This window comes from Taurulus bubalis, assembly GCF_910589615.1.
Source record: "Taurulus bubalis genome assembly, chromosome: 14".
Lineage (NCBI taxonomy): Eukaryota > Metazoa > Chordata > Actinopteri > Perciformes > Cottidae > Taurulus > Taurulus bubalis.
Window position 1 is genome coordinate 14,441,668 of NC_136602.1, and position 27,292 is coordinate 14,468,959.

At 38.1% G+C, this 27,292-nt stretch overlaps 1 protein-coding gene across 1 annotated transcript; it reads left to right on the plus strand.

The window, feature by feature from the left end:
* The first annotated feature begins 1,965 nt into the window (after positions 1–1,965).
* lrrc1 (leucine rich repeat containing 1) lies at positions 1,966–25,008 on the plus strand. The gene is made up of 14 exons (XM_079230015.1): positions 1,966–2,172; positions 9,931–10,048; positions 10,761–10,839; positions 12,276–12,365; positions 15,031–15,087; positions 15,251–15,314; positions 16,048–16,122; positions 16,589–16,733; positions 17,080–17,198; positions 17,907–17,990; positions 19,818–19,933; positions 20,965–21,137; positions 22,268–22,410; positions 23,555–25,008. The coding sequence occupies exons 1-14, from the start codon at positions 2,014–2,016 to the stop codon at positions 23,711–23,713; spliced, it is 1,581 nt and encodes a 526-aa protein (XP_079086141.1). The 5' UTR covers positions 1,966–2,013; the 3' UTR covers positions 23,714–25,008.
* Positions 25,009–27,292: the final 2,284 nt, after the last annotated feature.

Here is a 27,292-nt window from a genome sequence, read left to right on the forward strand (position 1 = left end):
ATTAGTCTGAGGTGAGCTGCTATTTTATTTATTTTTTTAGGGGACTTGTGAATGTGTCTTATTGCTTAACTGAACGTGAGAAGAGGATCTGATGGTTATGACGGAGCAAGTCTTTTTCTCATGAATCAGTTCAGACAATACATCCTTAATAATCTCAGATAACGTATTGGCAATAAATAAAACTACAATTTTTAATATTTGCTAATACTCAATGTCCTAGAGGTAGCAATCTGAAGCCCTATTAACAATTATGCGGCCCTGCCATTAGGTGACCTCAGACACGAGGGCTGGAGCTGACCTTGACCTGGAAGAGAGCAAAGTTGGTGGGAAAATACACGAGGATGGTGATTCTTGTTCTATTTAGAAATTCAAATAAAGGCAACATCCATCATGTTTTGTGTATAGACAGCTGAGTTATGACTCATGCAGGATGTTAGTAAATACAGAGACTTTCAAGCACTTATTTACTGAACAAGTATTGGACACATTACTGCATGTGGACACAAAGTAAAGCTAATGACAGGAATGAAATATTGTGAGGAGCCCCAGGTTCACTGTAGAAGTTGATTTGTGATGCATTATGTTTGATTGTGACTTTGTTCTGGAATATACTCAGCATTATTACTTAGGTGTGTTAAATATAAGAATGAACAGGAATGGCAAAGGATTTAATGTGTTCCTGTTTGAAAATCTATGTTGAAGGCCATTATTTCAGCTGATATTGTGCTTACATGGTGCATATTCCTGCAGTTTAATCACATTATCACACACAGCAAACCTTGGCCCATGCGATTAAAGTACTTCAAAATACTGTGCAAAAAACCTAGAGAGGAAGGAGTGGCAGGTTATGTGGAGCAGCAAATATTTGACTTCCCCAATCAGGTTTATCCGGCTATGCATATAGGTAAACAAAAAAGAAGACTACTTTAAATCCAGCTCACTTTTAACAGACGGTTCAAACAAAAGTACTGAGGTATTCTGAGCAAATGTAGCCTACTTAAAGTATAAAACATGCTCATGATATACAGTAGCTGAATGGCTTTAGTCAGTGTTATGTAATATTGTTTGATTATTAATACTGATTCATTACTGGTAGTTTAGGTCAATACTTTAATATTAACAACTTTATACTGGTTAAATATCTAACAAGCATAACATTTTATAATTGATCATATCTTTTACGCAAACTCTTTAATTGTTATAGCAGTCAAATAAAACATTACCTGTGACATTAAGTGGGTTGGAGTAAGGAAGCACAACATTACACGGAATTACAGTATTTACTCTGTAGTTTATTTTATTAAATGCACTTTGTTACATTGCTTAAATGACCACTCTGGAAAACGTGCCATCATAATAATGCTTTTAAATACAGTTTTAAAGCAAATTGTACTCCAGCCTCTAAATGTTATGAAATACCCACCTGCGGTGTGGACTGGTTATACTGGTTGCTGTGAGTGTGTCCCAGCCCGCCCCCCCCCGGGCCGTGTCGGTGCTCTGTGCCCCATCATGGCGGCCCTGTGCGGGACGGGACCACTATCCAGAGGAGGGACCGGAGGGAGGAGCAGCCCGGATGATGACGTAGGATCGGAATGAGGGAGTGAATGTTCCGGGTCAGAAACTGGACGGGAGAGAGGAAATTAACTCCGGGACGAGACGGAAAAAAACGAGACCGCCTACCTTCTTTCCACACGGAGATGTAGCCTGCGTTTTAACACGTTAACGAGAGGCGGTTTGAACGAGGCGAAGGACGACGAGAAACCAAGCGGCGAAAAACACAGGTGCTACAAACTAACCAAAGTGAGACATCGACGGAGAGTAACTCCCATGTTCGTCGCGACCTCACCAGCGGCCACTTCACTTGCAGTTGGACTTTCGGGACTTGTCGGAGGGTTTTGTGTTTGACGGTATATTTAGTCCGGGACTGCAGCAATCTGTTGCATCCCCTCGTCCTGCCCCGCTGTTTGTTTATCGCACGGGTACGAGGCTGATCCCCCACCACCTCCGCCAGTGATGTTTCACTGCATCCCCCTGTGGCGGTGCAACCGTCATGTGGAGGTGATCGATAAACGCCACTGCTCCCTGTTGTATGTGCCCGACGAGATCTACCGCTACGGACGAAGTTTGGAGGAGTTGCTGCTGGATGCCAACCAACTCCGAGACTTGCCCAAGGTAAGCAGAACAAAAACAACAACCCGCTTCCGCGCGCTTAAAAAAAAAGAGTTTAAAAGGCAGGTTAACGCAGCTTTATTTTTGGTGACATGAAATGCGTCCCTAAGTGGTTCCTACACAGAGCTGCTGCTCACTGAGCTGCTCAGGCGTCCCGTGAGAGGCCGGTGGGACCCGGGGACAGTAATTACGCAAGATCAGCAAGGCATGCACCCTGTGTGGCTGGAAATCCCCCTGAACTACACCTCCCTCCATAGGTTAACTAACCGCATATGCTACAGGCTGGGTTTTGACCATACAGCACTTTTATTTGAGACCCAGGTGTCCCGAGCATCGATAGTCTACCTGACATTGTGTCTGATGGGTCCGAGCTGTTTGGGCAGGTGAGCCCTGAGGTCAGAAATACGCGTCTCTTTGTCAACAATCTCTGATGCTTCAGTCATGGCTGCATGCAGGGAACATCCAGGGAGTTTACCGATACGGATACACTCTTATGTCAGTAACTTTGTGACTCAGTGATATATATATATATATATATATATTTAAGGGGTATGAGTAAAGGAACAAGAGCATTATTTATTCCATGAAGAGGTGAGTGGCATGTGACAGTGTGGATGTCATTTCCTTTTTTTAATATTTGGATTTTCAATATTTAGACACTATTTATTTAGTAGGGTTACATAATTCATAGTGATACACATTTTAATGAAAATGGTGTATACGTTGATATAATAATTTAAAGGTCCAACTCAACCGGATGCCATCTGTAGCCTCCGCATGGGTCATGTGCTCACCTTTTATCCAGCGAGGCAAAACTAATTCAAATAAAACAAAAATTACATAGCGATGTAAATTAACATCATGTGGATATGATTTCCATGTAGGCAGAGCCATTGACAATCCCATATAAGACAATTGTTTACCTCAACTGTAATGTAAAGGGTGACGGTTGGTTATTGATCTTGGAATTCATTTTAACAACAAATAAAAGCAAGCAGCATCCGCCGATGACGGCCATGACATCAAGGTGTAGCTAAATAATTCCAGTCCAGACCAACGGTTCAAAACTAAAAAAATAAGGAATTAATTCAGACCGAAATAGCAAAATCGTCACATTTGAGAATCCGGCCTTCTTGCATTCGACCCTAGTGCTCAGGATTAGGTGGTATACTAGTTAGAGGATTTGCAGGTTATTTCCCAAGGGTATGAATGGTACATGTAATATTTCTCTTTGTCAGGGCTTGAGACTTAAGATCCCAGAGTCCAACCTGTGGTGTCTTTATGACATATAGCTCGGAGCTGCTGATTGAAAGGATTACTTTTGTGGCTTTGTCAAAATTTCCCTTTAACTTTTGCAGCCAAACCGGTTTTGTTGTTGAATGCGCTCTCAGTTCTGCTCTTGGGAGTGAGTGTATTTTACAGCTGAGGAAACCGTGTTCTCAGTGTAACCTTCAAAAGCATGGAGTACTTTTGGTAATATATTGGCTCTACAGCTGTTTGAGACAAGTGGACGGCTTAGGGTATAAGGCACGAGACCTCATATAACTGGTCATGTTGGGTCGACGTAAAGCTTGGATTAAAGGACTATTTTGTGTCTCTGACATGTCTTTCTCAACTGATTCACAACTGTTTGTAATTTAAACAAAACACCTGTCCACCTTAACCATTCATAAAACAGCTGGTTAGCTCTCCAACTTTCCAAATAGTTTTAAGTAGCATTAATTCTTATTATTTTTAGTCTAAATGGAACATTTGATTATGTGTTTAATGCACCTTGAGATTTCACTGTATTCTAAAATATAAACAAAAAATAATTATAGGACCCATGGTGGAAAGAAAAGAGAGCTGAAAGAATATTTTTGGGCTTGGCATGTTCATAGAAATGTGATGATACAGAGATAATGTGAGCAACCTCCCATGGCCGTGTCACACTGCCCACTTTGTCCAGTGGAGAAAAGCCCAGGAACAGGTATTCTGACTGAAAACAAAGACGGCATTATGTGTGTTGTTGTTGCCTCGCTCATGCATTTGTATGTGCTAGTGTTTACTAACTAAAGTCATAACGAATCATTGACCCGAATTGTAAAAGTGCAGACTAATAAAAGCATAAAGAGGCGCACATAACAGCCACCTGACAAACTAGGTACTGTTTAAGTAAACCCTCTTATCGTTTGTGCCTGCGAGGATGTGATTAGCAGGTGCATTCTCATCTTGACAACGCACACGACTGCGTGACAGTGAAGGCATCGCTATGCTCAGTTCAGAGATATTCTAAGTATGTTTAGAGGGCAGAGGGGTGGCGACAAGAGAAACGGTTTATTGTGCTCTTTGGCATGTAACTAATGTCATCAATGCTTGCTGAGTGAACCCAAGAAACGTCCGACTGGATAAACCTTTTGTAACAGTGCAGTTCAGTGCTCGCTGTGTGGCCTCATCGCATTGCCTCCGAGGTGGCCGAATGAATAAACACTGACCGCTTATTATTGTCGTGACAATGATGTAACTAAGACACAGTCAAATATTTTGAGTCGATCATTTCAACCAGCAGGCAGATAAAGACACGCAGAAGGCAGTCTTATCGGGAAGAGGAAGCTGCGAAGGTATGTTTTTACAGAAACAAGATGAGGCAAGTTGAACGTGAGCTAGTTTCACTAGTTTTACAAAAAGAAAAGTCTGCTAACCAAGTCATGGAGACATGAAGCGCAGTTATCTTTCATGGATAGGCTCTATTTCTGTTTCTTTGATTGTTTTATGTTTTATTTGTGCTGAGGTCATTTTGCCAATTAACAAACGGTAACTTGTGTCTCTTTGTTTACTCAAAGTTTCCCTGAAGCAACTGTCCCTCAAGATATATGCCATCCTTCTACTTTGTTAACTGTAGTCGTTAGTTTACTAAACTAAGAAACTAACTGCAGAAGAAGAAGCTGAAATGAACGCAGTTACTACTGTTCCTCAGTTCAGTGAAACTAAGACAGACGTGTGGGGGATGTCTATTTAGAACTGCAACAATTAGTTGATAAATTGATTACTCAATTGATAGAAAATGAATAGACAAATATTTTAAAGTCGTTTCATTAATTCTCAAGTAAAAATGCCAAACCTTCTCTGGCTGTAATAACTTAATGTAAAGATGTGACGCTTCTCACTATTATATATGGTAATAAATTGAATATTTTGCGGGTTTGGATTGCTGGTCGAATACAACAAGCATCTCAGGCTGTGGCAATTTGTGATGGGACGTCTTTGCATGTCTGAGTTGTTTTCATTGATAATGACAATAATCCTTAGTTTGAAGTCTATAACTTTTATATCTTCAAACCTGACGAGCATACAATGACCAGATTTAATTCTCTTTGTTCAATCGACAGACAATTATTTGGCCTTTTTGAAAGCAAAAATGCAAAAGAAAATGAATCTATTCGTTCCAGATACTCACATGTGGATGTTTGCTTGTTTCTTAATATTCTATATAGGCATACTAATTATCTTAGTAGTTTTTTGGAAACCTTTTAAGGCCTTTTGATAACGACACGCAATGTGGAGAGAATAAGCCACGTGAGACAGGAAGCTGCAGGTTTTATGACACGTATGCGGTGGCAAATAAAGTGGTGTCATGAATCCCAGAGCAGGAAGATGGTTGTTGAACTGACTTACCTACTCTGATGTGATCTACAAGCTAATCAGGTTCATGAATGTAGTGCAGTTGTTGAGTTTCTGACATGTGTTCAGACAGTTTTAACTCTTGCTTATGCTGTGTGATATCTAATACTGTATATGACCATGTAACCTACATGCAACCTTAGAAGCATTCGACACTCATGTCCTTTACTGCCGTTTTATGGCTGTAGGGTTGCAAAAAACAATGCTGATTTTCTCACTTCTTTGTAAGATTATGTAAGAATTTTGTTCCTAAACTACAAGCACATCTTTTTGTAGTATGGATATGTGAAGGGTTATTGTTGATTGCACAATAATCCATGCACTGACACAAACCAGCTTCAGGCTTGAGCTTGTCCTCTAACAAACAGTGCTGACAGTGAAGCTGAAGATTCAAACATTGACTTTAGAGTTAAGTGAATGGTTAATGTATGCTGGACTCTGCCTGTTTTGGTTTTTGGGTGTCACACATGGGTGATTGTTTGGGGCGTGGTGCTGAATTACACCAACAGGAAGAACAGGTTGACTGTCACTGTAATGCACGACACACAAAGCACTTTGCTACTAGACTGATAATACAGAATGAATTATGAATTGCTCTTTGTTACTCCTCTGATTGTCTTAGTTGTTGTAAAGGGGATTGGATTGGGACAAAGGCAGGAAGGATTCTGATAGGCCTACCTGTGAATGCTTCTGCTATAGTTTCTGTGTCATACATATGGGTGTGGAGTAGTTCAAGTGGGAAGTCTGAGATCGGTAAACACGTCTACTAAATTAATGTTAAAACAGAATTTGCATTATTTTCTTGATATACCAAAGTTCAGGTTAGTTTTCTGGAAATAAGTCTTTATAAGCTGAAACTCCCTTGATATCACACATCTTTGAGTTGTGCACTTCAGAATGGGAGACAGACTGCACCCACAATGGGATTTTGTAAGTAAGTGAAATGTGAAAGGGAAATTAAGTTGGTTAGGCTGCAAAAGCTTCCAAGTCTCTTACAATGTCTCTTTCAAGTCATTACTTGTCGGAGTACATGCTTGTTTACTCCATGAATATGATGGATTAGAGAGTGTTTGAACTGTCTTAAGGCCTTGGAATGACGTGCATTTTGTAATCGGGTGGAGTTTGACTTTTGGACTCTTGGGCCTTATTTATTGTGCACACATTTTAAAATGTGATCCGTATCTGGATATGGTATACGAAAAATGAGTCGCCTGATCATGTCAAAACACATTTGACTGATCGCATTTACATCTAGCTGACATTAGCCATGATCAGATGTGCAGGGGATTATGCTTTTTTTCTTCTTTGTCCTCTTCTTCCCCACATTAAACATCCAGACACTGAGCACAATGGGTTCTGTAGTTTGAGGGCGGTAGAGTAAAATATTATCGGAAGTGGCACAAATCATTAAGAATGAATCAGAAGTCATTAAGGTTGGTAGAAGATGTGAGGCTAATTGTACAATATTGAGCTGTGTGGGGTGTCTCCGCACCAGCCATACGGATATGGCTTTATAACCGCTTCAATCACATTTTCAATAAAATGTTTTGTCAGTTTCATAGAACAATTGAGCTCCAGCAACCTCCAGACACCCACCTTCATGTTGGTTGCAATGGTGACGCATCTTTACAGCATAAACGAGTACAGCAAGGAAACCTGCAACTTAATCATCGTGTGTGCTTGGAATACACATCCATTGTGTTGCACTTGCTGCATTTCTTGTGCAACAAGTGCAACAGGCTTGTGCATAGAAGAAAAAACAAAGTTGTTTATCTAGCCACATTCAGGCGAACCTACTTGTTTGCAACAAACTGCAAATACAGATCAAAAGAGTACAGAGCTTGTTTAGCAATCAGTTTAAATGATCGATTTAAAAGAGAAATGTGAAATGTAGGTATTCATCAACTGCATTAATGGATGAGCCCTCGTGACCAGCTGCCTAGTAACTAGCAATAGCAGGAAAAATACAAAGGCCAGAGGGAAAAATGTACGAGTCTGCTTTTTCTGTTCATGCCAAAACATTCAGGGGACCGGGATCAGTATTGTTAGCTACCTGCTTCACCAACACGCAGGCAGGTTTCTGCCCGCTCTTGTTCTGGGGGCGTCAAGTATGTGCTTATTGTATAATTGCTTTTAAATAAGTGGGCCAACCTGATCTTTCTTTCCAATAAGTTGACAACACAGATGGATCGTTGTACTTCTAAGTTACAAACCGTGACAACTTGTTAAGGCAGCAGACTCTTCCTCATTGTACTCATGTTCTCATGCTAAACTGTTTTGACGAGAAGATTGCCTTGAACCTGCGTCTTTTTCTTGCTTTATGTACCATTATAATACGGGTAGATCAAATCAAGCATTCTGATTTGTTGAGAGTGAGTCACGAGGTGTAGTTTATTCAGCCATAAAGTACTGTACAGCCTGTTTACATTTAGAGCGCACTTAAAAATAACAGGTAGATTTAAATTGCGCGACCGTTAGTTGTCATTTCAAGCTTGACAGTTACCAAACATGTTCGTATAAACTTTGATATTGTAACGTCCGCAGTAACGACTCGCATACGTTGGTTTCCTTAACTTGCAGGTGTATTGCTTGAGTGTTGCAACGGGGCTCTTCGCTAACAGTAACGTTAGCTCAAACGGAACAGCTAACAAGCTCACGTAGCATCCCCCACACTAGCATAACGAACGACAACACACACGTCACTTCCTCCCTAAAATGAGGTGAGGAATGAAAAGGGTTTGACCACAAAATCATGATAATTTCTAGTGAGAGATAATTACGTCGGTAATTTCCCGACGCGAGGCAAGTTCTCTAAACATCATGGAGGAGAAAAATGACGGAGAAAAGACGGACAGAAGCAGCGAGAGCACTTCTTTACATCGGTGGCTGCGTGTCATCCTCCACGCTGCTTCCAACCGGCCTGGATTTACTGACCAGGCAGTCAGTTTTATAGTCCCGTGCGTCCCGGGACTATTTTCTCTGTCGCTGAAATGCGATTCACAACGTTTGGTGGCTACAACTATTTTGTGCTGAAAGGGAGCTTACTATTACTATTTATAAAGTCGCATGTACCCGTATTATAAAAGCAATAAGGTACTCGAGGCAGTACTGTGTCTACAATAATGTACAGTTCAAGGGTTTGCCGGCCCTCCGCTGCGCGTCGGGCCTAACAACTCCCTTGAACAGTACATTATTGCACGACACAGTACTGCCTCTCGTACCCTATTGCTTAATTAAAATCCTCCGATCATTGTGTCAGTGCCGTAGCCTGCTAGCCCAGCCAAATATATTTCAAGTTAAGTTGATGCATCACAACCAATGAGCAGACATTTGGACAAGAAAAGCACATATTTTACTATCACATTAAAATAGGCTCTGTTCTATTCAAGCCAGCCAGCATGCACAATACCAGGACCCTGGAACTGAAGTAGCTAAATGCCATTCAGACCTAATTTCTTTGTTTTAATTTACAACTGTGACAGAATGTCATCTTTGACAAAACATATAATTATACATCTGTTAAGATTAGCCATGTAGTTATCATAACATAGCAGGTTTAATGTCACAACACACAGAAGAGAACTGAATGTTTCTCCTAGAATAGCAAATTAACTATTAAGCTCAGCTTTGTTGCTCCTCTTAGAGCAGGAGACACCTTGCATCTTTCTTCCTTACATCGTGGAGACCTCATGCAATATAAATATACCATTATAGCCCCACACAAGTTCAATCTGAGCTGAGGTCCAATCCGCTAGAATGATTGAAAACACTACTTTTTAATGTAAAAAATGAATTCTGAAACTACAAACAATGTGTGCTTCTACAATTCAAAGTCAGACTGATTTACTGTAGCATCCTTAAGACAGCAAGCATGATCTGGGATTGTGTTTCTGTTGAATTCAATTGCTTTGTATGAACTAATTGGATTCAACAGTCATCAAGAATACACTGTGACTAGCTTTTCACAATTTTCTGAGATGATATAGGTACAACAGTTGAACAATATTTGCCAGGCATTGTTGCGTAACATAATTCTCAAAATGTAAAACCCTTAAAAGCTTTTTACTGAATTTGTGTGTCCTCCTCCCCTCCAACTTTCAGCCATTTTTCCAGCTGGTGAAACTAAGAAAACTTGGCCTGAGTGACAACGAGATCCAGAGACTTCCTCCAGAAATAGCCAACTTCATGCAGCTGGTAGAACTGGACGTCTCTAGAAATGGTAAAACACTGATATACCAGTGCCGCACAAACGTCAACTAGAATATTATAGCACACACCACTTTGTTACATTTCTTAACTGTGTTTCTGTGTGTTTCCTTCACAACTGCGAAAAGATATTTTGACAAAATGAGCAAGACGTCCAAGCATTCTAAGCATTGACAGATTTACACCTCCTTTTCCAACAAACATGCATAAAGATAAAGCTTTAAAGGTTTTCATTCGGCCTCCTAAGGTCTTTGTGTAGCCCAGGATATTCCATTAGAGACAACAGAGCAGCGGTTCACAGGCTGTAGAGCAAAACAAATGCATTCAGAAGGTAAAAGAAAGTACAAACTGACATTACACACACACACACACACACACACACACACACACACACACACACACACACTGTTGTTTGTATTGAGTCCTAGTTAAGTAGAGTGAGACCTGGTTAACATTACATATCGACTCATCAGTTTTATTTTACATTGGATTTACCACTAAATACTATTTTTTTGCAATGATACCTTCACTATTATTATTATTATTATTATTATTATTATTATTATTATTATTATTATTATCATCGTGTTCTTTGTTGTTTTTCACTTGCATTTACACCAACTGTTTTTAATATATTATCTTATATATTTCAACTACTGCTGATTTTATCTTATGCTTATTTTTGATTGAGAAGTGTTATAACCAGTGTCTTTTCTCTTGTTCAGATATTATGGAAATTCCAGAGAGTATTTCATACTGCAAAGCTCTCCAAGTGGCAGATTTCAGTGGAAATCCATTAACAAGGTAGTCCTCCAGATTATGTTGTTTTTAATTTTCAAGAAGGAAAACAAATTATCCATCAGTCACATATCTAATACTTGAATAGTGGTCTCTTCTAAAATATTCAGCTGTCAAAGGTTGTAACATTGCTAAATCCATGTTTCATATTGATTTTGATACTTAATGCTTTTTTAACGTTCCCTAAATTATTATGTTGATTTATCCAGATGTTTTAATAATAAACTAAGCAGGGAGTGTGTGCATGTGTGTGTGCATGTGCATGTTTAGTGATCCCCTGCTGTTATGAACATTCACACACTCTCCTTGACAGATTGCAGATTTTGCATAGTATGCTTTTTATTGTGTGTGGGAGACTAAATCTAATTTGCACCTCAGCAGGGGCCAAACCACATTGTTTTGCAGTATATAGTTTAGGAGGCAGCAATGAATAGTATTACAGAGTCATTGGTGTTCAATACTTTTAAAGTGCACACACTTTTTTTCCACAGTAGTAGCCATTTTCCACTCATCAGTCCTATTTAAACGATTTGATAGTGAAGGTCTAGTTCCACTAGGGTTAGCAGGGATGGGATGTCTCTTTGTTGCCAATCGTAAAATGAAGGAAATATCAAAGACCCAATCTGAATTTAGTTTAGATTTAACTATCTAAATTACAATTATATTCACATACGACATTCAAATGAAAAAAGCATGTTGAGTGTTTCTCAGCTCCTCATAATTAACAACGGCTTCAGATGATATGAATAATTTAATTTAGTTGTTGCCACCAAAAATGGAGAAGCTTTTTTTTGTTGCTTTTATTGATCAAAGTGTGACCACAGCGAGCATATAAGTAGTTCCATCTGCCAAGCCTGCAATATTAACGAGGATAATGGATTTTGAAAGCAAGTTGTCTTTCTTGGACAAGCAGATAACGAGTCCATTTAGAAAATAAAGTTTGGGCATCTACATATTTGGTGTAATTAATGAGAAATATCCAGTAGCATTCAACAAATTGTCCCGTGTATTCACAGTCTAACATTCTGGAGTTAAACAGGTATATTCTGATCCCCTTTTGTAATATTATATATTTTACCCATGATGTTCATAAACAAGATAAAACATTCGATTTAATGTAGAATAATAAAAAAAGGGCAGAACTCAAAGATGAATGACAATTAGCACAGATAAACTAAATCAACTTATCAAGACTTTAAGGCCGAATTGTGGTGAACTCCTGCTTAACATTGTCTAAAAGAACCGTGTCTGTCAATATAAACAAACCAACATGGGCATCCAATTAGACTCCTCTTCTCTGGTACGCCTTAAAATGCTTGTGCAACTTTCACCCACAAATTGAAGTCAAAAATAGTATTTGAAGTATTTTGGTGACATCAATTTCTGATGCACTTCTTTTCCACCTGCTTCTCACCCTGTGGCCTCTCTTTTTATTTTTCCAGGTTGCCTGAAAGCTTTCCAGAGCTAAGGAATCTCACATGCCTTTCCATCAATGATATTTCATTACAAGTTCTTCCAGATAACATTGGGAAGTAAGTAAATGTCTCATCGTGCTCACTTTGACATATTGAGTGTATCCAGCCTTTGCCGAATAAATATGTTCACACAGTTTCATAGCAGCCTGAGGTGCATTCAATGTCACGATGACGTCAGGGGACTTTTAGTCACGTAACGTCCCACCTGTCTCTCTGCATTTTCTAGTCTCACACTTTGCTTTCGCCTGAATGGTCTTGCTGGGATTATTATTAATTTAACCTGCAAGTTAATTTCATTTTATAAATACTATAAAAATACAGAATAACCAATTTTAGTGGTTTTAAAAGGAGTTATTTGCTCAAGCAAACCACTAAGCTGCAAGTGAGCGTGAGCTTTAAACGTGTCTGCATTTCCTTTGTCTACCTTTCCCCTGATGGTACGAATTTATTCTAAAATCTCTCTGCATTGGTAAAATGATACAAACCACATTACTCTTCACACTCGCATCAGTGGGGGTCCTCTCTCCCCGGCCGCACTGTCTTTGCTCATCAAAGGCAAAAGCCTTGTTGTGAGATGCATTTAATCTGCTGCAGTTAAATGGCATGCCTGGCCAGCATTCTTATTCCTTTGAGGTCTCCCTTCTTCTTGAGTTCAGTTCATAATTTAATTTAATAACAGAACTATGTGCCACAAGGGATGTTTTTAGTAGAAGTTTGAAGTTCAGGGGAAACTGATTTTAATTTAAAACCCTTTCAGGAGGGTTTTAAATTGGATGAAATTACTCTTGATGCGTACCTTTCAGGATATTATCAACATTCTAACCAGACATTTGACTGATAAAAACATTATTTTTGTATTTGTATAACACTGTGCTAATGTTGTGTATTTTAAAGACAGAATTACAAAATTAGATGTCAATAAACACGCACTCTTTTTTTCTGATGTTGATACAGTGAAACTTGTGCTGATGTTGTCCAGTAGGATATATATATATATAAAAAAAAATAATAGTTGTCAGTGCTCAGGGTGGCATATTTTAACCATAAGATAACTGCTGAAACGGTTGGAGATAAACTAAACAGAGTTTGGTCTTGGCTGCCATGTTGCCATAAATTAAGGATGGCTGCGTAACGTCTCAGGGAAGATGCATCGCTGATGGATGAGACTGTGATTCTCTTTGCTCCTTTTACTGATCAGAATTTGGGACTGTAGGCTTTGAAAGAATAGTATGCTACTTATAGATGGTTTATTTGGGCTTAATGTTTATCTGATGTTCTACACATAAAGTATTGATAGACCTAAATTATATTTCATGCAAGACACAAAACACCAGATGGATTTTCTGATGAAGATCCATACGGCAATGGATTATAGATGCAGGGGCTAAAACTGGGCTACAACAATCGTAGCTGTGTTTTTCATGTTAGATATTTCCTTACTTGTAACATATTCTATTAAATTTTAAAGCCTAAAAAACATAAAACCAAAGTCAGAATGTGAACATGCTTTGAACTGAATGTTGCATTGGAAATATATGAAATACATTAATTGTGCAAACCATGTGCTACCGAGCAACACAGTGGACAGAATGTATTTCAATGTTTTCCCAAAAAGGTTTTGCATTTTTCAGAAATCTATATTTTCTCGAACTAGCTAGTATGCTTTAATAGCTACCTCTCATATTGTTAATATTTTTTTTACCTTGGCAACAGCTACAAACTGAGGCAGCAGCGATATTCATCTGTGTATATGACTGATTTTGCAAACAGTCTCTCAATGAAATATATAATTGTCCTCCCAACAAGGTCAGCTTGAGTTAAAAGAGATCTCCTCACACTCTTTCCCTCATGGTACAGCATGTGCCTGCATATGTCCCATATCTATATTGCATAACGCAATGATTTAAGGCCTGCTCTCTGTCAAGGAAGACGGTTCTGAGCAACATGCAGTGGGTTAAGATTAACGTTCAAGGGGTTACATGTCATCAGTTGTTTATCTTCTGAGATGTTTTCTGTCCAATAAAAAGAAGCTTTCAATGAAACACGAGACACTTGATGCAATTAGGTGTCTGTGTTCATCATTTCTTCTGTCTGTTTTTTAATCTGTGGCTCAGCGGCGAATACACAACACTAGATTAAGGAAAAAGTAGCCGTTGTATTTCATGTTGTCTCATTTGAGAGCCAGCCTGTAAGAACCACTTCAAACCCACCTACTAGATGATGCTAATCCCTTTGGCACAGTGAAACATATATTTACCCACAAACTGAATGGAAAGGCTTTATTTTGACTCCTCGGTCCATCTCTAATAAGACTCAGATACTTATTTAGTCTGGGTTCTGATCAAGAGATGGACTTTGTTGTACATTTGCAGTACTGAGGTGTGTATAAGAAGCTCTGCAAGAAGATAACCCTGGACTTCGCTCTATGATAGCCATTTGGACATTTTGCCCTTAATTTAAAGTCCGGGTTGTTTATGCTCCCGCAATTGTACGACCCTGATAAGACTGCCACACCTCCAAAATACTTCCTGTCCTCAGATATCTGATTGCGAGGAGACATGTTACAATAATCTTTAGCCTTCATTGTCTTTAAATATGCAGAGCATCATGTCAAATAAGTAGTTATGTAGTGGAGATATGAGAAGAAGTTGTATAGAAACTGCAGTTCACAGGATTTTCAGAGATGTATAACCATCCCTCTTTTTTCATGTCGTCATTGCAGCCTTTCCAATTTGATATCGCTCGAACTCAGAGAAAACCTGCTGACATTCCTACCAGAGTAAGTATTGTACCAACTGCACGGTCTATGTGGGTTTATATTGTGTTGTAAGAGATGCTGAGTATTTTGTTAACAGAGGTTATTACGTTATAGAACATGCAGCATGCCTCTGCATTTTTACTTTTGATTGCGTTTGCATTTGAACCTCCGTTGTCATCCACAGGTCGCTTTCTATGCTTCATAGACTTGAAGAGCTCGACCTAGGAAATAATGAGCTATACAGTTTGGTAAGTTGTTTTTGTGTCTGCATGCTGGGGAAGTTGTTTATGCAGAAGGATGCCACATGGTACACACAATGAGCAGAAATGAACTCTTCCCATTTCCTTCTTCTTGTCATGTCCAAGTAGATTAGCATCCCTCGAGAACAGCTTTCACTCCTTATCACCCGGATGGCTCACCGGGATCTGCTTTGAGCTTTGGTTTTTAGTTTAATCTTATGTGGTAAATTTTTTACTGACAGTCAGTCTGCCAAGATACGGCTCTTTATGTGTTTTATTTTATTTATAATGTATCATGTATACATTGAACTCAATGATTTACATTGTTGGATGTTGAATTCTTTCTGCTTTCAGTTCTGATCATTTATATTTGGTACACTTCTAAAATCAAATTTATTTTTCGGCACTCTTTGCAGAGACATGTCTAATGCATAAACATCCTCTACGTTATGCATTTCATATACCATACAGTTCAATTTCAATCTTTGAATTGGCTTTGACAAATTAATGGTATATATAATGAAATGCCCTCTTGAAGAAAGCAGTGTAGCCTCAAACTGTCAGAGAGGTGGTATAGATAAATGTTATTTTCATTCATTTCAATTAGCTTTTATGCTTCCTATGGTCTTTTTTTAAATTTGAATCAAAGGGAAAATAAGTACATTATCAGAACCAATTTTTCAGCTTTTATCTGCTTTGTGTCTTTTCTCTTCAATTTTCTTCATTTCTTCTTCCCACATAGCCAGAGTCAATAGGCGGTCTTATCAGCCTGAAGGACTTGTGGCTGGATGGAAACCAGTTGGCTGAAATCCCCTCGGTAAGATAATACATTTTTTACATGCATTTGAAAATCTGTTATTGTCTTAGTATTTATAAGACTATCACTGTTTCAAACAATTATATTGCTGTTTGCAATAGTACGTGTAGGGCTTTGAATGAAATGCCATAAATAAGAGAATTATTACAATTCGAAAATTGTATTTTGAACAAGAATATTTGTGTTTGTCCCCCCCAAGATCAGATACATCTTGTCTTACAGTCATGTTGGCCAAAACCTAAAATGTACAATTGTTTGCTCTGAATATAATAATATAATGTAGTGCAGTAATTCATTTGAATTTGACTGCATTGTCATATCTGACTTTGTATGTTATCAGAGTGGTCGCATATGTCCATAGTCCTGAGATTTAAGTTTTGTAAATGCATAGACAACATTCCTCGACTGTATTTGCTGCCATGTTGTTGTAACTTTGCTAACCACAAGTCTCTGCTCTGCACTTAAGGAGTTGGGCAGTATGAGGAGCCTGTTGTGTCTGGACGTATCAGAAAACAAAGTGGAGCGACTTCCAGAGGAGTTGGGTGGCCTGGTGTCGCTCGTTGACCTGCTGGTGTCTCAGAATCTAATTGATGCTCTACCAGAAAGCATTGGTGAGCATGTGAATACGCCCAGCTCTTTATTAGCATGATTACGCCACCTTGAGTGCTTGTTTCTTGTGTGTTTTGACTATCTTATTGAAGAGGTAATTTCGCCCCATTTCAGCATAATGATCATACATGGGAACATACAATTTTCTTTCCTAAAGTTTCATTCACAATGGCATGTTGGGATGTTCATATAATACATTATACGATGTTGCCTGTATGTATGTGGTGAGCCAATACACTTTGGTGTTAAAATAACTTTGTAAAAGTAAATATGCAAGCATACATTTTCTACTAATCGGCATCTGAGCAAGGTTGATTTTGATTAATGTATATTTTTCTTTCTCTGCAGGAAAACTACGGAAGCTTTCTATATTGAAAGCTGATCAGAATAGACTAACGTATCTTCCAGAGAGCATTGGTAACTGTGAAAGCCTTACTGAACTTGTGCTCACTGAGAACCAGATACAGGTGTGTTTGCAACTGTATTACACCCTAGTCTTTTAAACTTGATAGAAAACACTATGGGATTAGTACATGAACGTAAATACAGTTCATTTTACGCTGTTTCTATGTAGCTGTAGCATTACCACAGCCAATATGAAAGCCGCAGGACATCACATAACGGTTTCATCCTCATTACAAATTACATGAAATCGCTCTAGATGAGTATCTTTGTGCTTTTTACCAAGCTGCAGCATTGAGTGTCATTCAAGAGGTCTATTTATAGCCTTTTGTGCTGTGCTATGATTTTGAGCTGATTGAAAACATTAGCGCAGCCTCTTGATTAAACATGGACATGTAAAACATCTGGGATGTGACAGGAATACTTGGAGTGGTTCTCACAGAGTGAAAGAGAGATTGAAAGCCACATTCAGGAGATGCACACATGGCCGCTCTCCCCAGCGTTTTTCTGTTTGGGTTTCATAAATGTACCGACTGTGTGAGCAACACATGTCCTTTTGTCTCTGTGCACAAGAGCACTGCACTGCAGTGGTGACACGCATGATTTGGTTTTCTTCATTGTCCTTTGGATAGATTGTCAAACAGTTTAATAAGTTGTTCTAAACATAATGTAAAGAGACAAAGGAGATGAGGAAATACTCATATTGTGCCTTTTGTGGTAATTAAGTTTCCACTGTATTCAAACACTCAATTTTTTTGATTTATTTATTTCAGAGTTTGCCGAGGAGTGTTGGGAAATTAAAGCGACTTTCCAACTTCAACTGTGACAGAAACCAGCTAACGGCATTACCCAAGGAGGTAAGCTTCTCGTATATCAACCAACATCATTTATTTCAAATTCAATTTAAGGATGCACCCCTAGAGACACCATCTTTTTTTCAATGGGTTCCTCAGGCACAAGGTGAAGAAATACAGGGAGCACTTTCTACGACCTCCATGTCCATAATGCATTATAACATACTTACAATGGGTTATGATCTGCTGTTGTCATCTGTTAGTCAGTGCACTTTAGTTTAATTTTATATTCTATTGTAACTGTAAATTTAAATATGCTCCCATTTCTTACACTCTGTTTATTGTTCAATGTTATGCACCACCCGCCATGACAAATTCCTTGTATGTGAAGACATAGGTGGCAATAAATGGTTCCGATTCAGATTATAATGATAATCATAGTTATAAATGCTCATCATTATTCATTACGCTCTATAAACATAATCATAACGCAATATAAAACATTTAATAATGGTGGTATATAATCTAACCAGATTAAAACCATTATAATATTTATTATGCATGGTCGTAATAGAAAGTGTTACCAAAATACAAATGTAATAGGAAAGATTGATTTTAAACACACAGTATTGACTGATGGCAGAGAGAGGACTTGCTATAAAGGGGACTGCGCTAATATGAATAAACGATCGAATAAAACTGTTAATCAAAACAGAAAAGCAATTCAGTTTGTAGCTATAAAAAAAATTACAAAATGTGTACAGATTTGAAATGTAAAACCTAAACCTGTGATTTTCTTTGATGAAATATAATCTGTTGAGTACAGTGAAGTAATGCCGTTAAGGTAGCCTGTTGTCAATCTTTAATGCAACTGTTTAGATTTTCATTTGCTCTAAATGTCAAAAGGTCGTTCACGTTTGGATCAACAATGCTCTCGCTTGTCTCTCTCTCTCATTTACCGTTTACTGCTCAATCCTCGGGTTTGTTCAGCTCTGCCCGTGTGCATCCATTGTGTTTGTCTGTGACATTCTTTGCTAAACCTCTTGTCTGTTTAAGTGAAAGTCCGCCTAGTTTACTTCTTCATCTGAAAGGCTTCTTCAGACATCGTACAATGCCCCTGTGTCTTTCTGAAGCAAAGACTGCAGTGTTTGGAGAACAATAACAGTCTGCCTAGATAATGAATAAATAGTGTCACCTTTTTCTCAAACCAGCATTGCATGGCATTGCTGACAATCCCAGTGTAACCATGAACCAAGTATTGATTTGTGCATTACTGGGCTACTTGACCATTGGCCCACTTCTATGGATTCTATTGATTGTTTATTAGTTGCTCATAACACTTTTTCACAGCTGAATTTTGTCCGTGCTTACATGAAAGCAGACTTAATACAGTGTTTTAGAATAGATTCGTTCTGATGCTTTGTTTACTGATGACTCTATGAATGCAATAAGCACCCATCATCATATTACCTTGTGTAGATGATGAGCTTAACGTGCCCATTTTAACATGATACATCTCTTAAACATTACTTGTATCCTGCTATCTTATTGGCTCATCAAGTCTCTGCCTTTGCTGTTTAGTTGGCCTAATCATTCCTAATTGTAGCTCCCTCTGCCCCAATCTATTAGCTTTTAACTGGTCTGCCAGTGAGTTTACCAATTCTGGGACAAAGTACACAAATGCTGAACGCAAATTAAATCTGGTTTCAATTGTCCTGACTTTGTTTAAATGACAGATTTATTAACACATGCATATGCATTTTTTACTTGCAAGGGGAAGAAGTACAATTGAAACCTATATATGTGTCTTCCTATATCTGTTTTCATGCCTCACAGGACACCTGTACACTGTCCGACACGCAGCCTAATCAAATGATCTCTCCTGTTTAGATTGGGGGCTGCAGCGGTCTGAATGTCTTCTGCGTACGAGAGAACAGGCTGACGAGGATCCCGTCGGAGCTGTCACAATCCACAGAACTGCACGTGCTAGACGTCTCTGGAAATAGGTACGTTTAACAAAAGTGATTTGTAGACTTTGTGATTAAATAGTGATGGAAAAAAAAGTAAACTAAATACTAAAATATGATTTTTATATATCTATATATATATATATATATATATATATATATATATATATATATATGTATATATATATATATATATATATATGTATATATATATATATGTATATATATATATATGTATATATATATATATATGTACATATATATATGTATATATATATATATGTACATATATATATATATGTACATATATATATATATATATATATATATGTATATGTGTATGTGTATGTGTATATATATATATATATATATATATATATATATATATATATATATATATATATATATATATATATATATATATATATATATGTATGTACATATATATATATATGTATATACATATATATATATATATATATATATGTATGTATATACATATATATATATATATATATATATATATATATATATATATATATATATATGTACATATATATATATATATATATGTACATATATATATATATATATATGTACATATATATATATATATGTATATATGTATATATATATATATATATATATATATATGTACATATATATATATATATATATATATATATATATATATATATATATATATATATATATATATATATATATATATATATATATATATATATATATATATATATATATATATATGTACATATATATATATATATATATATGTACATATATATATATATATATATATATATATATATGTACATATATATATATATATATATATATATATATATATATGTACATATATATATATATATATATATATATATAGATAGATAGATAGATAGATAGATAGATAGATAGATATCTATCTCTGCCACTACCGGTGTCTTCATACAGAACATGTTCAGTTTTCCCTCCTCGTCAAAACAACTGCAAAACTGCCGTTTTGTGTGTGTTTTTTTCCAAGTTAGTGATTTACATCCGGTCTATTTCAGGCTCTTACACTTACCGTTGTCACTGACCACGCTACGACTGAAGGCCTTATGGTTGTCGGAAAACCAGTCGCAGCCTCTCCTCACCTTTCAGACTGACCAGGATCCCGACTCAGGGGAGAAGGTGCTCACCTGTGTGCTGCTGCCACAACAACCATGTGAACCGGACAATAAAGGTACTGTTTCTCATCAAGCCGAAGTCTAAAATGCTCTTAATAATAGTAATAATAATAATAATAATAATAACAATAATAAAAGGTTCTGAATAACCTTCATGCATCATCAGTATTATCAGTAGCAGTGATTGCATCGAGACATTTTCCCCTTACCGGACTGGTTGACTGAATTTATTGTATATGTGTTCATGAACAGTGTTTTGTTGCATAATAGTATTTGTTGGTAGATCAGTGCCCCCATCCTCCTCAAGTGTCGGGCTTCCTCTGGAATGAAGTGACTTGGCGCCAACATCGTGATATTTGAGGAATATTCATAATTTCTTGCATCGTCTCAGAGTATTTAGTGTCCTGCGTTTTGATGACATTATCACATGATCTGCTCGGGGAAGCACTGTGTTCTGCGCCCTCTGATCCTTCCCTGCAGTATCTGTCGATTACGAGGTCCTGTAAGGGATAACAGCCTATAACAGATCAGCGCCTCTCCTGTCCCTTGAGGCCCTCCTTGGTTATGTTTTTCAGAAATGCGCTGGATTGGACAGCGAAAGAGGCTTAGCAGCGGCTGTCTCATTGCCATTAAAAACGTGCCCACTGGGTATAGAGATGCAGCTGAGGACGAGCTCTATCTCTGTCTGATACAACAATGTATTGTAATTTCTTTCCTTTGCTTTCATCCACAGACATGCCTAAATCGGTCAGGATTCACTTGCCTGTCCCTGTATTTTGCATTAAAATTGTTTTTGGGTTTCTCTCTTCAATAATTTTTTACATAGTCATTAGTTTTGTGACTTGCCATCTCTCTCGTGGTAGAGATGCAGATATAAGACTGGTGGAGGTCAGATGAGCCAAGCTGAAGTTGGGGGCAGGGAAGATTGTGTTGCTGTAAGCCTGTGACTAAGCCGGGATTTGAAACTGTGATCTGGCAGTTTCAGGCTCTCTCTTATGAGTGCTGGGTTATGTGACAGATTTCCTTTCTTGACTTGGCAGTTTGCAGAGAAGCAATCATAACAACCATATTGATTTTAATGTGCTCGCATATTTGCTTCAGATCGCACTCTTCAATTCTATCTGAGCCTTTTAATTGGAGCAGGAATTCCAGTAACGCAGCTTGTGTTGTCTCTTTGAAAAACCAGGCTCCGATAATCTTGCCCGCTGTGGAGCCCTGGAGAGTCTGGTGAACGACACGGTAGATGACACGTGGGACAACAAAGCCATGAACAGGATCAGCGCCATTCACTTTCTGGATGATGATGAGGAGGAGGAGGATGACGACAAGGTGAGACCAGCAAGCCCGAGGGCAAATCTCACAGTAGCTGGTTACAATAGTGGTATTTCATTCTTAAGGTAACCTGCTGATGTCAGGGGATCAAAGAAGTCAACAAGCCTCATCATGCGGCAGCCATAAATGTATGCGCAAAGTGTTATGGAAATGCATATTTCAGTTTTTGGAGATATTTTACTCCATGGCTTTGCCACCAGCATGTCTAAAAACGGTCTGTTTTTGTTTTTCTCCACAATTTATCGTTAAAAATATCAACTACAAAATTGTGTCGACTTTCTGCAAGCAAGCTTATTAGATTGTACACTGCTCTGTTGCATTTAGCTACTTCCTAGAAAAATGCTAGACTTTCAGTCATTTTTAGTGACGATGCTCAGCGAAGAAGCCTTCAAGCGTCCTTTAACGCAGCGGTCCCAAACCTTTTTTGCCCCACGGACCGGTTTCGTGTAGGACAATATTTTCATGGACCGGTCTTTGCGGTGCGGATGATAAATATGACGTGATAAAATGATTCAACTGGCATAAAAAAACAATATAAAGTGCATAAAAATACCACTCACCATTACGCCAAATTAGTGGGATCCCTGAGCTTGTTTCTCTGCAACGAGCCGGTCCCATGACGGGAGACAACGACACCCAACGCGTGTTCTTTATATCCAGTCTACTCCGTAACTTAAACCTTTAGTCCAGTCTACTCCGTAACTTAAAACCTTTAGGTCCATTCTACTCAGTAACTTAAATACCCACTTCACAAAGATAGGATGTTGGAAATGGAGGCAGGGTTTTCAAAAACCTTTTGGCGATCTCAAAATATTCTGCCTTGATTTTAATGCAGAACACAGGGAGAGTTGAAACACACTTTTAATTTTCATTTTTGGGGTAACTGATCACATGACCTCTTGACAGGTGTGCGTCTAAATCTCTTGCCATGTGTCAAGAGAATCAGACGCACAGACGGATGTATCCGGTCATTTTTCAAAATAAAACATCTTTTCGACTTTGATAATCAATCAACATTTTTTTCATTCGTTCTTTCAACCGGGGGTTGGGGACCACTGCTTTAGCGCGTCCCTTCTAAACTCACCATCAACTGCAGATATCAACGATGTGCCACTAATCTGAATCTCTTTCCTTCACACAGGGAACACTACTTCGACGGGCCACGCCTCACCCCGGTGAGCTGAAGACGATGAAGAAAGCTGCCGAGAACCTCCGCAACGACCTGAACGCTGCCAAAGGCCTGGACTCCAACAAAAACGAGGTCAATAACGCTGCAGACAGAGTGACCACATCTGTGTGACCTTTACCTCAGAAATGTTTTTTACCTCCTGTGTCTCGCCGTGTCGTCCCGCACAACCCCACAGTCCCTTTTCTTTTACCCAGAAACCCCGGTGTGGCCTGCCCCTCCTTTGATTAAACCCTGGGACACCTGTAACCTTACTCCATCTCCAGTCCTGTGTAAAACGTGTTTGACTCAGTCTACCAGGGCCGCTGTGCCTTCCTCTTTTTAATTAATGTCCACAGTAATAATCTGCACAGATGCTCCTTTTTTAGAAGATATTTTAAAGATTTATTACTTTTTTAAATGGCTCTTTTTTTTTTTAAACATACATTAGGTAGTTGCACTATTATAAGTCTTTTATAATATGGTCAAACCTTCGTTAATGTATTATATATTTGTTCTATTTCTATTTTCCAAAACACTGGTTGAATACTTTTTACATTTTGGGCAAACATAAAAGCAGGAGTTTTTGGACCTACTGATTAAGAATTATTGTATAGTCTCTTGTGAATATTGATACTTTTATATTTTTTGGCAGCTCTGATGTAAATAAAAATGTATAGCAAATTTCTTAATCAGTTGAAGATTTTTTTTTTGACTCTTTTTTTTTTTTTTTTTTACTTGGTACTTTTGTCTTAAAAAAAAAATAAGCAAAGAAATGAACAAAACAGTCACTGATGTCTTATTCAATCCATATAATTGTTATTGGGTGAGTGGATGGCCTTGAATCCTTTTTTGTTCATTTGTAAAAACATCTAGTCCTATTTTTGGATAATAAATTGATTTGACTAATTCATTAAGTACTGCACATCAACCTTTAATTACTCATCTGCAACATAATTGTGCAGAAGTAACAATGCTGTCTTATTTATATGTGCTGTGCTTTACTGTTTTGCAATGTTTTTCAAATAGATGCCAAAAAACAGTTGTATATTTAAAATAAAACACACAAAAAACAGGTTTCTTTCTCTTTAACAAAGAGTGCTGTACAGAATAATCATCAGAGGTTTGGTCAAAATGAGGTTCGTACCACAAGGACGGCATCCTTTTAAAAATGCAGTTGTTAGAAGTTCCACCTCAATGCACTTCTTAGCGTTTCTTAAATTCTTTTAAATGGTACATGATAATTTATATTATTATGTTTTTAAATTGATTGCAAAGAGTGGACCAGAGAAAATTGGTCCAAGTGTTGGTTTTTATGTTTTTAATTATTTTCTGATCAAACTGCACAAAACGGATCTCAAACGGGCACTGCGCCTTGAGATTTGGATGACTTTTTAACCACTGATCAATAAAATGAGTGCAACACTAAACTACACGTTTCTTATTCCTTTTAATTTGATTGAGTTGATAAAGAGGGGCTCAATCTCAGAGAGATGACCTTACTGAACTTTAAAATGTCCGATTTAATGTCAGATACAGTTGGTGTGGTCTTTACTATTATCCATATCTAAAAAAGTAATATAATAACACTTAAACTGACGAACCAGATATTCCATTTCCTGACCCCTCCATTGCTTGTTTTGTCTGCCCAGCAGTGCATGATGTTTCTGTAATGCTCTGCCAGCATGTTTGGCTTGTTCACCCTGCACATGCTGCATGTTGTATTGACGCTGGCATGCATGGCAAGTATATCAGAGAATTAATGTATATGTGTATATTTGAATCTTCATGGCAAGTGCACCTTTTATTTAAATCTCATTGTACATTTTTGATTAATCGCTTGAAGATGAATAGTACCATTTTCCCAGTAAATTATCCGTAGCGTCAAAAACATTTTAAAAACTGGTAATTCACTGGGAAGTCTTGGTTATTGGTGTTACTTCTGTTCAAAGTGCCAAACTGTTTGTATTAACACATGTAGTGAAGCTTAAGATCGACTCCCACTATTCTCAAGGGGATTCTTCTTCAGTGAGACTACAATGCATTTCAAGCATGGCACCAGCCTTTACTCTCTTTCTTTGCCTTCTTCTAGAGGCATCAGAAGACACATTTTGGCAAAAAGGCAGAGAAAGAGACTCTCAAAAAGAGATCTTTCCATCTTGCAAGCTCTTGCTTTATAAAACGATTGCACCAGTGAGCATAGTTCAATTACACTTTGCAGTAATCACTGTTTTGGTGCCCCCTGGTGCACAACATAAGCATGCATTAAGAATAGTCAAACAGGATGTTATTAATAGTGGCGTAACTACATTGATTATCAGCTGTTCCACTGGAAAGCATGACATTCTTCCAAGGATCGGCCTTGTGCTGCGCTTACTTTAAGTCCTGCCGTGACACGCGGTCATGCATTCAAGATAAGGGTTGCATGGTTTGATCAAACACTGATCCATCACTGTCACTACTTATTTCCTTCAAGATTTTACATTGAAATTAAACTTTCAGTGTCGGCTGGTGTCTTCTGACTATCTCCAGGAGTGTAGAAAGCCTCATATTAACCCGTCCCTCAGGACCAGCAGCCAAAACGTGGCCCTTCCAGGCTTCAGCTGGTTTTTAAACAAAGAGCGTCAGCAGGCAAGACCTCAACTGTCCCCGGCCAACGACGGTGTGTGTGGTCGCTCCGCCAGCGCAGAGCAGCAAGCAGAGGGGATTGAGCAACCTGATGAGGTCTGTTTGCAAGTTTAGGTTTATTTTGATTTCTCTTGATATGAGATGCACATTTTTATCTTCCACTGCAGATGTTCACTTAATCTAGAATAATCACAATTACAATGTCAATAAACCCTATGTGAAAAGATGCTTGTTCACCCTTTGTCAGTCATGTCTTGTGAGTACATTTAAATATCGGGCTCTACGGCTGTATCTCGCAGACTGACAAGTACAACAGCCTTGAATTATCTCTAATCACCAGGACGGTGCAGGCCGGCTGTCAGAGAGCGGTGCCTCACCGCGACGGTTTCGCCATCAGAGAGGTGAAAACAAAGAGGGGAGGAAGTTACAGCGTCACAGCAGAGCTCTTAATGCGGGGACCGGTCTCCATGGAGACCCTGCCACCAACGTAAAGATCTCCTCCACAACAGGGCATCTGAAGCCTTTGGTGACGGAGAGGACCCAACCAATCGTCTCCCATGAGCCATTAAGAGTAACCAAGCGCTGTCTCTTTCTTATATGTCTAATCCTCTAATCATATATATATATATATATATATATATATATATATAATTTGTGTGTAATATATTGTGTAATATATTGTGTGTGTGTGTATATATATATATATATATATATATATATATATATATATATATATGTGTGTGTGTGTGTGTGTGTGTGTGTGTGTGTGTGTGTGTGTGTGTAATAAAACACTTTCCTCCTAGTTACAGATCAAAGTGTCTGGCCAGAGAGGTAGTTTGGGAATCAGCATTGCTGGTGGGATGGGCTCTCTGCCTTTTAAAGACCAGGATGAGGTAGGTGCTGGGGGATATATGCTTGTTTTGTTGAAGATAATGAGAAGCAGCAGCCTTGAGCAACTGAATTCCTACAAGTACCCGTTTTAATGTACCAACAGAGAGAGTTTTGAGCACAATACTATTACCCGTGTCCCTCAGGCTAACATGTCTATTTCCTTTTAGGGCATTTTTATTTCCAGAGTAAATAGAG

Bases quoted from the DNA above. Each gene is read 5' to 3' on its own strand.
- lrrc1 (XM_079230015.1), top strand. From the start codon at position 2,014: ATGTTTCACTGCATCCCCCTGTGGCGGTGCAACCGTCATGTGGAGGTG. The intron at 2,173-9,930 runs GTAAGCAGAACA...TCCAACTTTCAG, and splicing joins AACTCCGAGACTTGCCCAAG to CCATTTTTCCAGCTGGTGAA. The intron at 16,123-16,588 runs GTAAGATAATAC...TCTGCACTTAAG, and splicing joins AGTTGGCTGAAATCCCCTCG to GAGTTGGGCAGTATGAGGAG.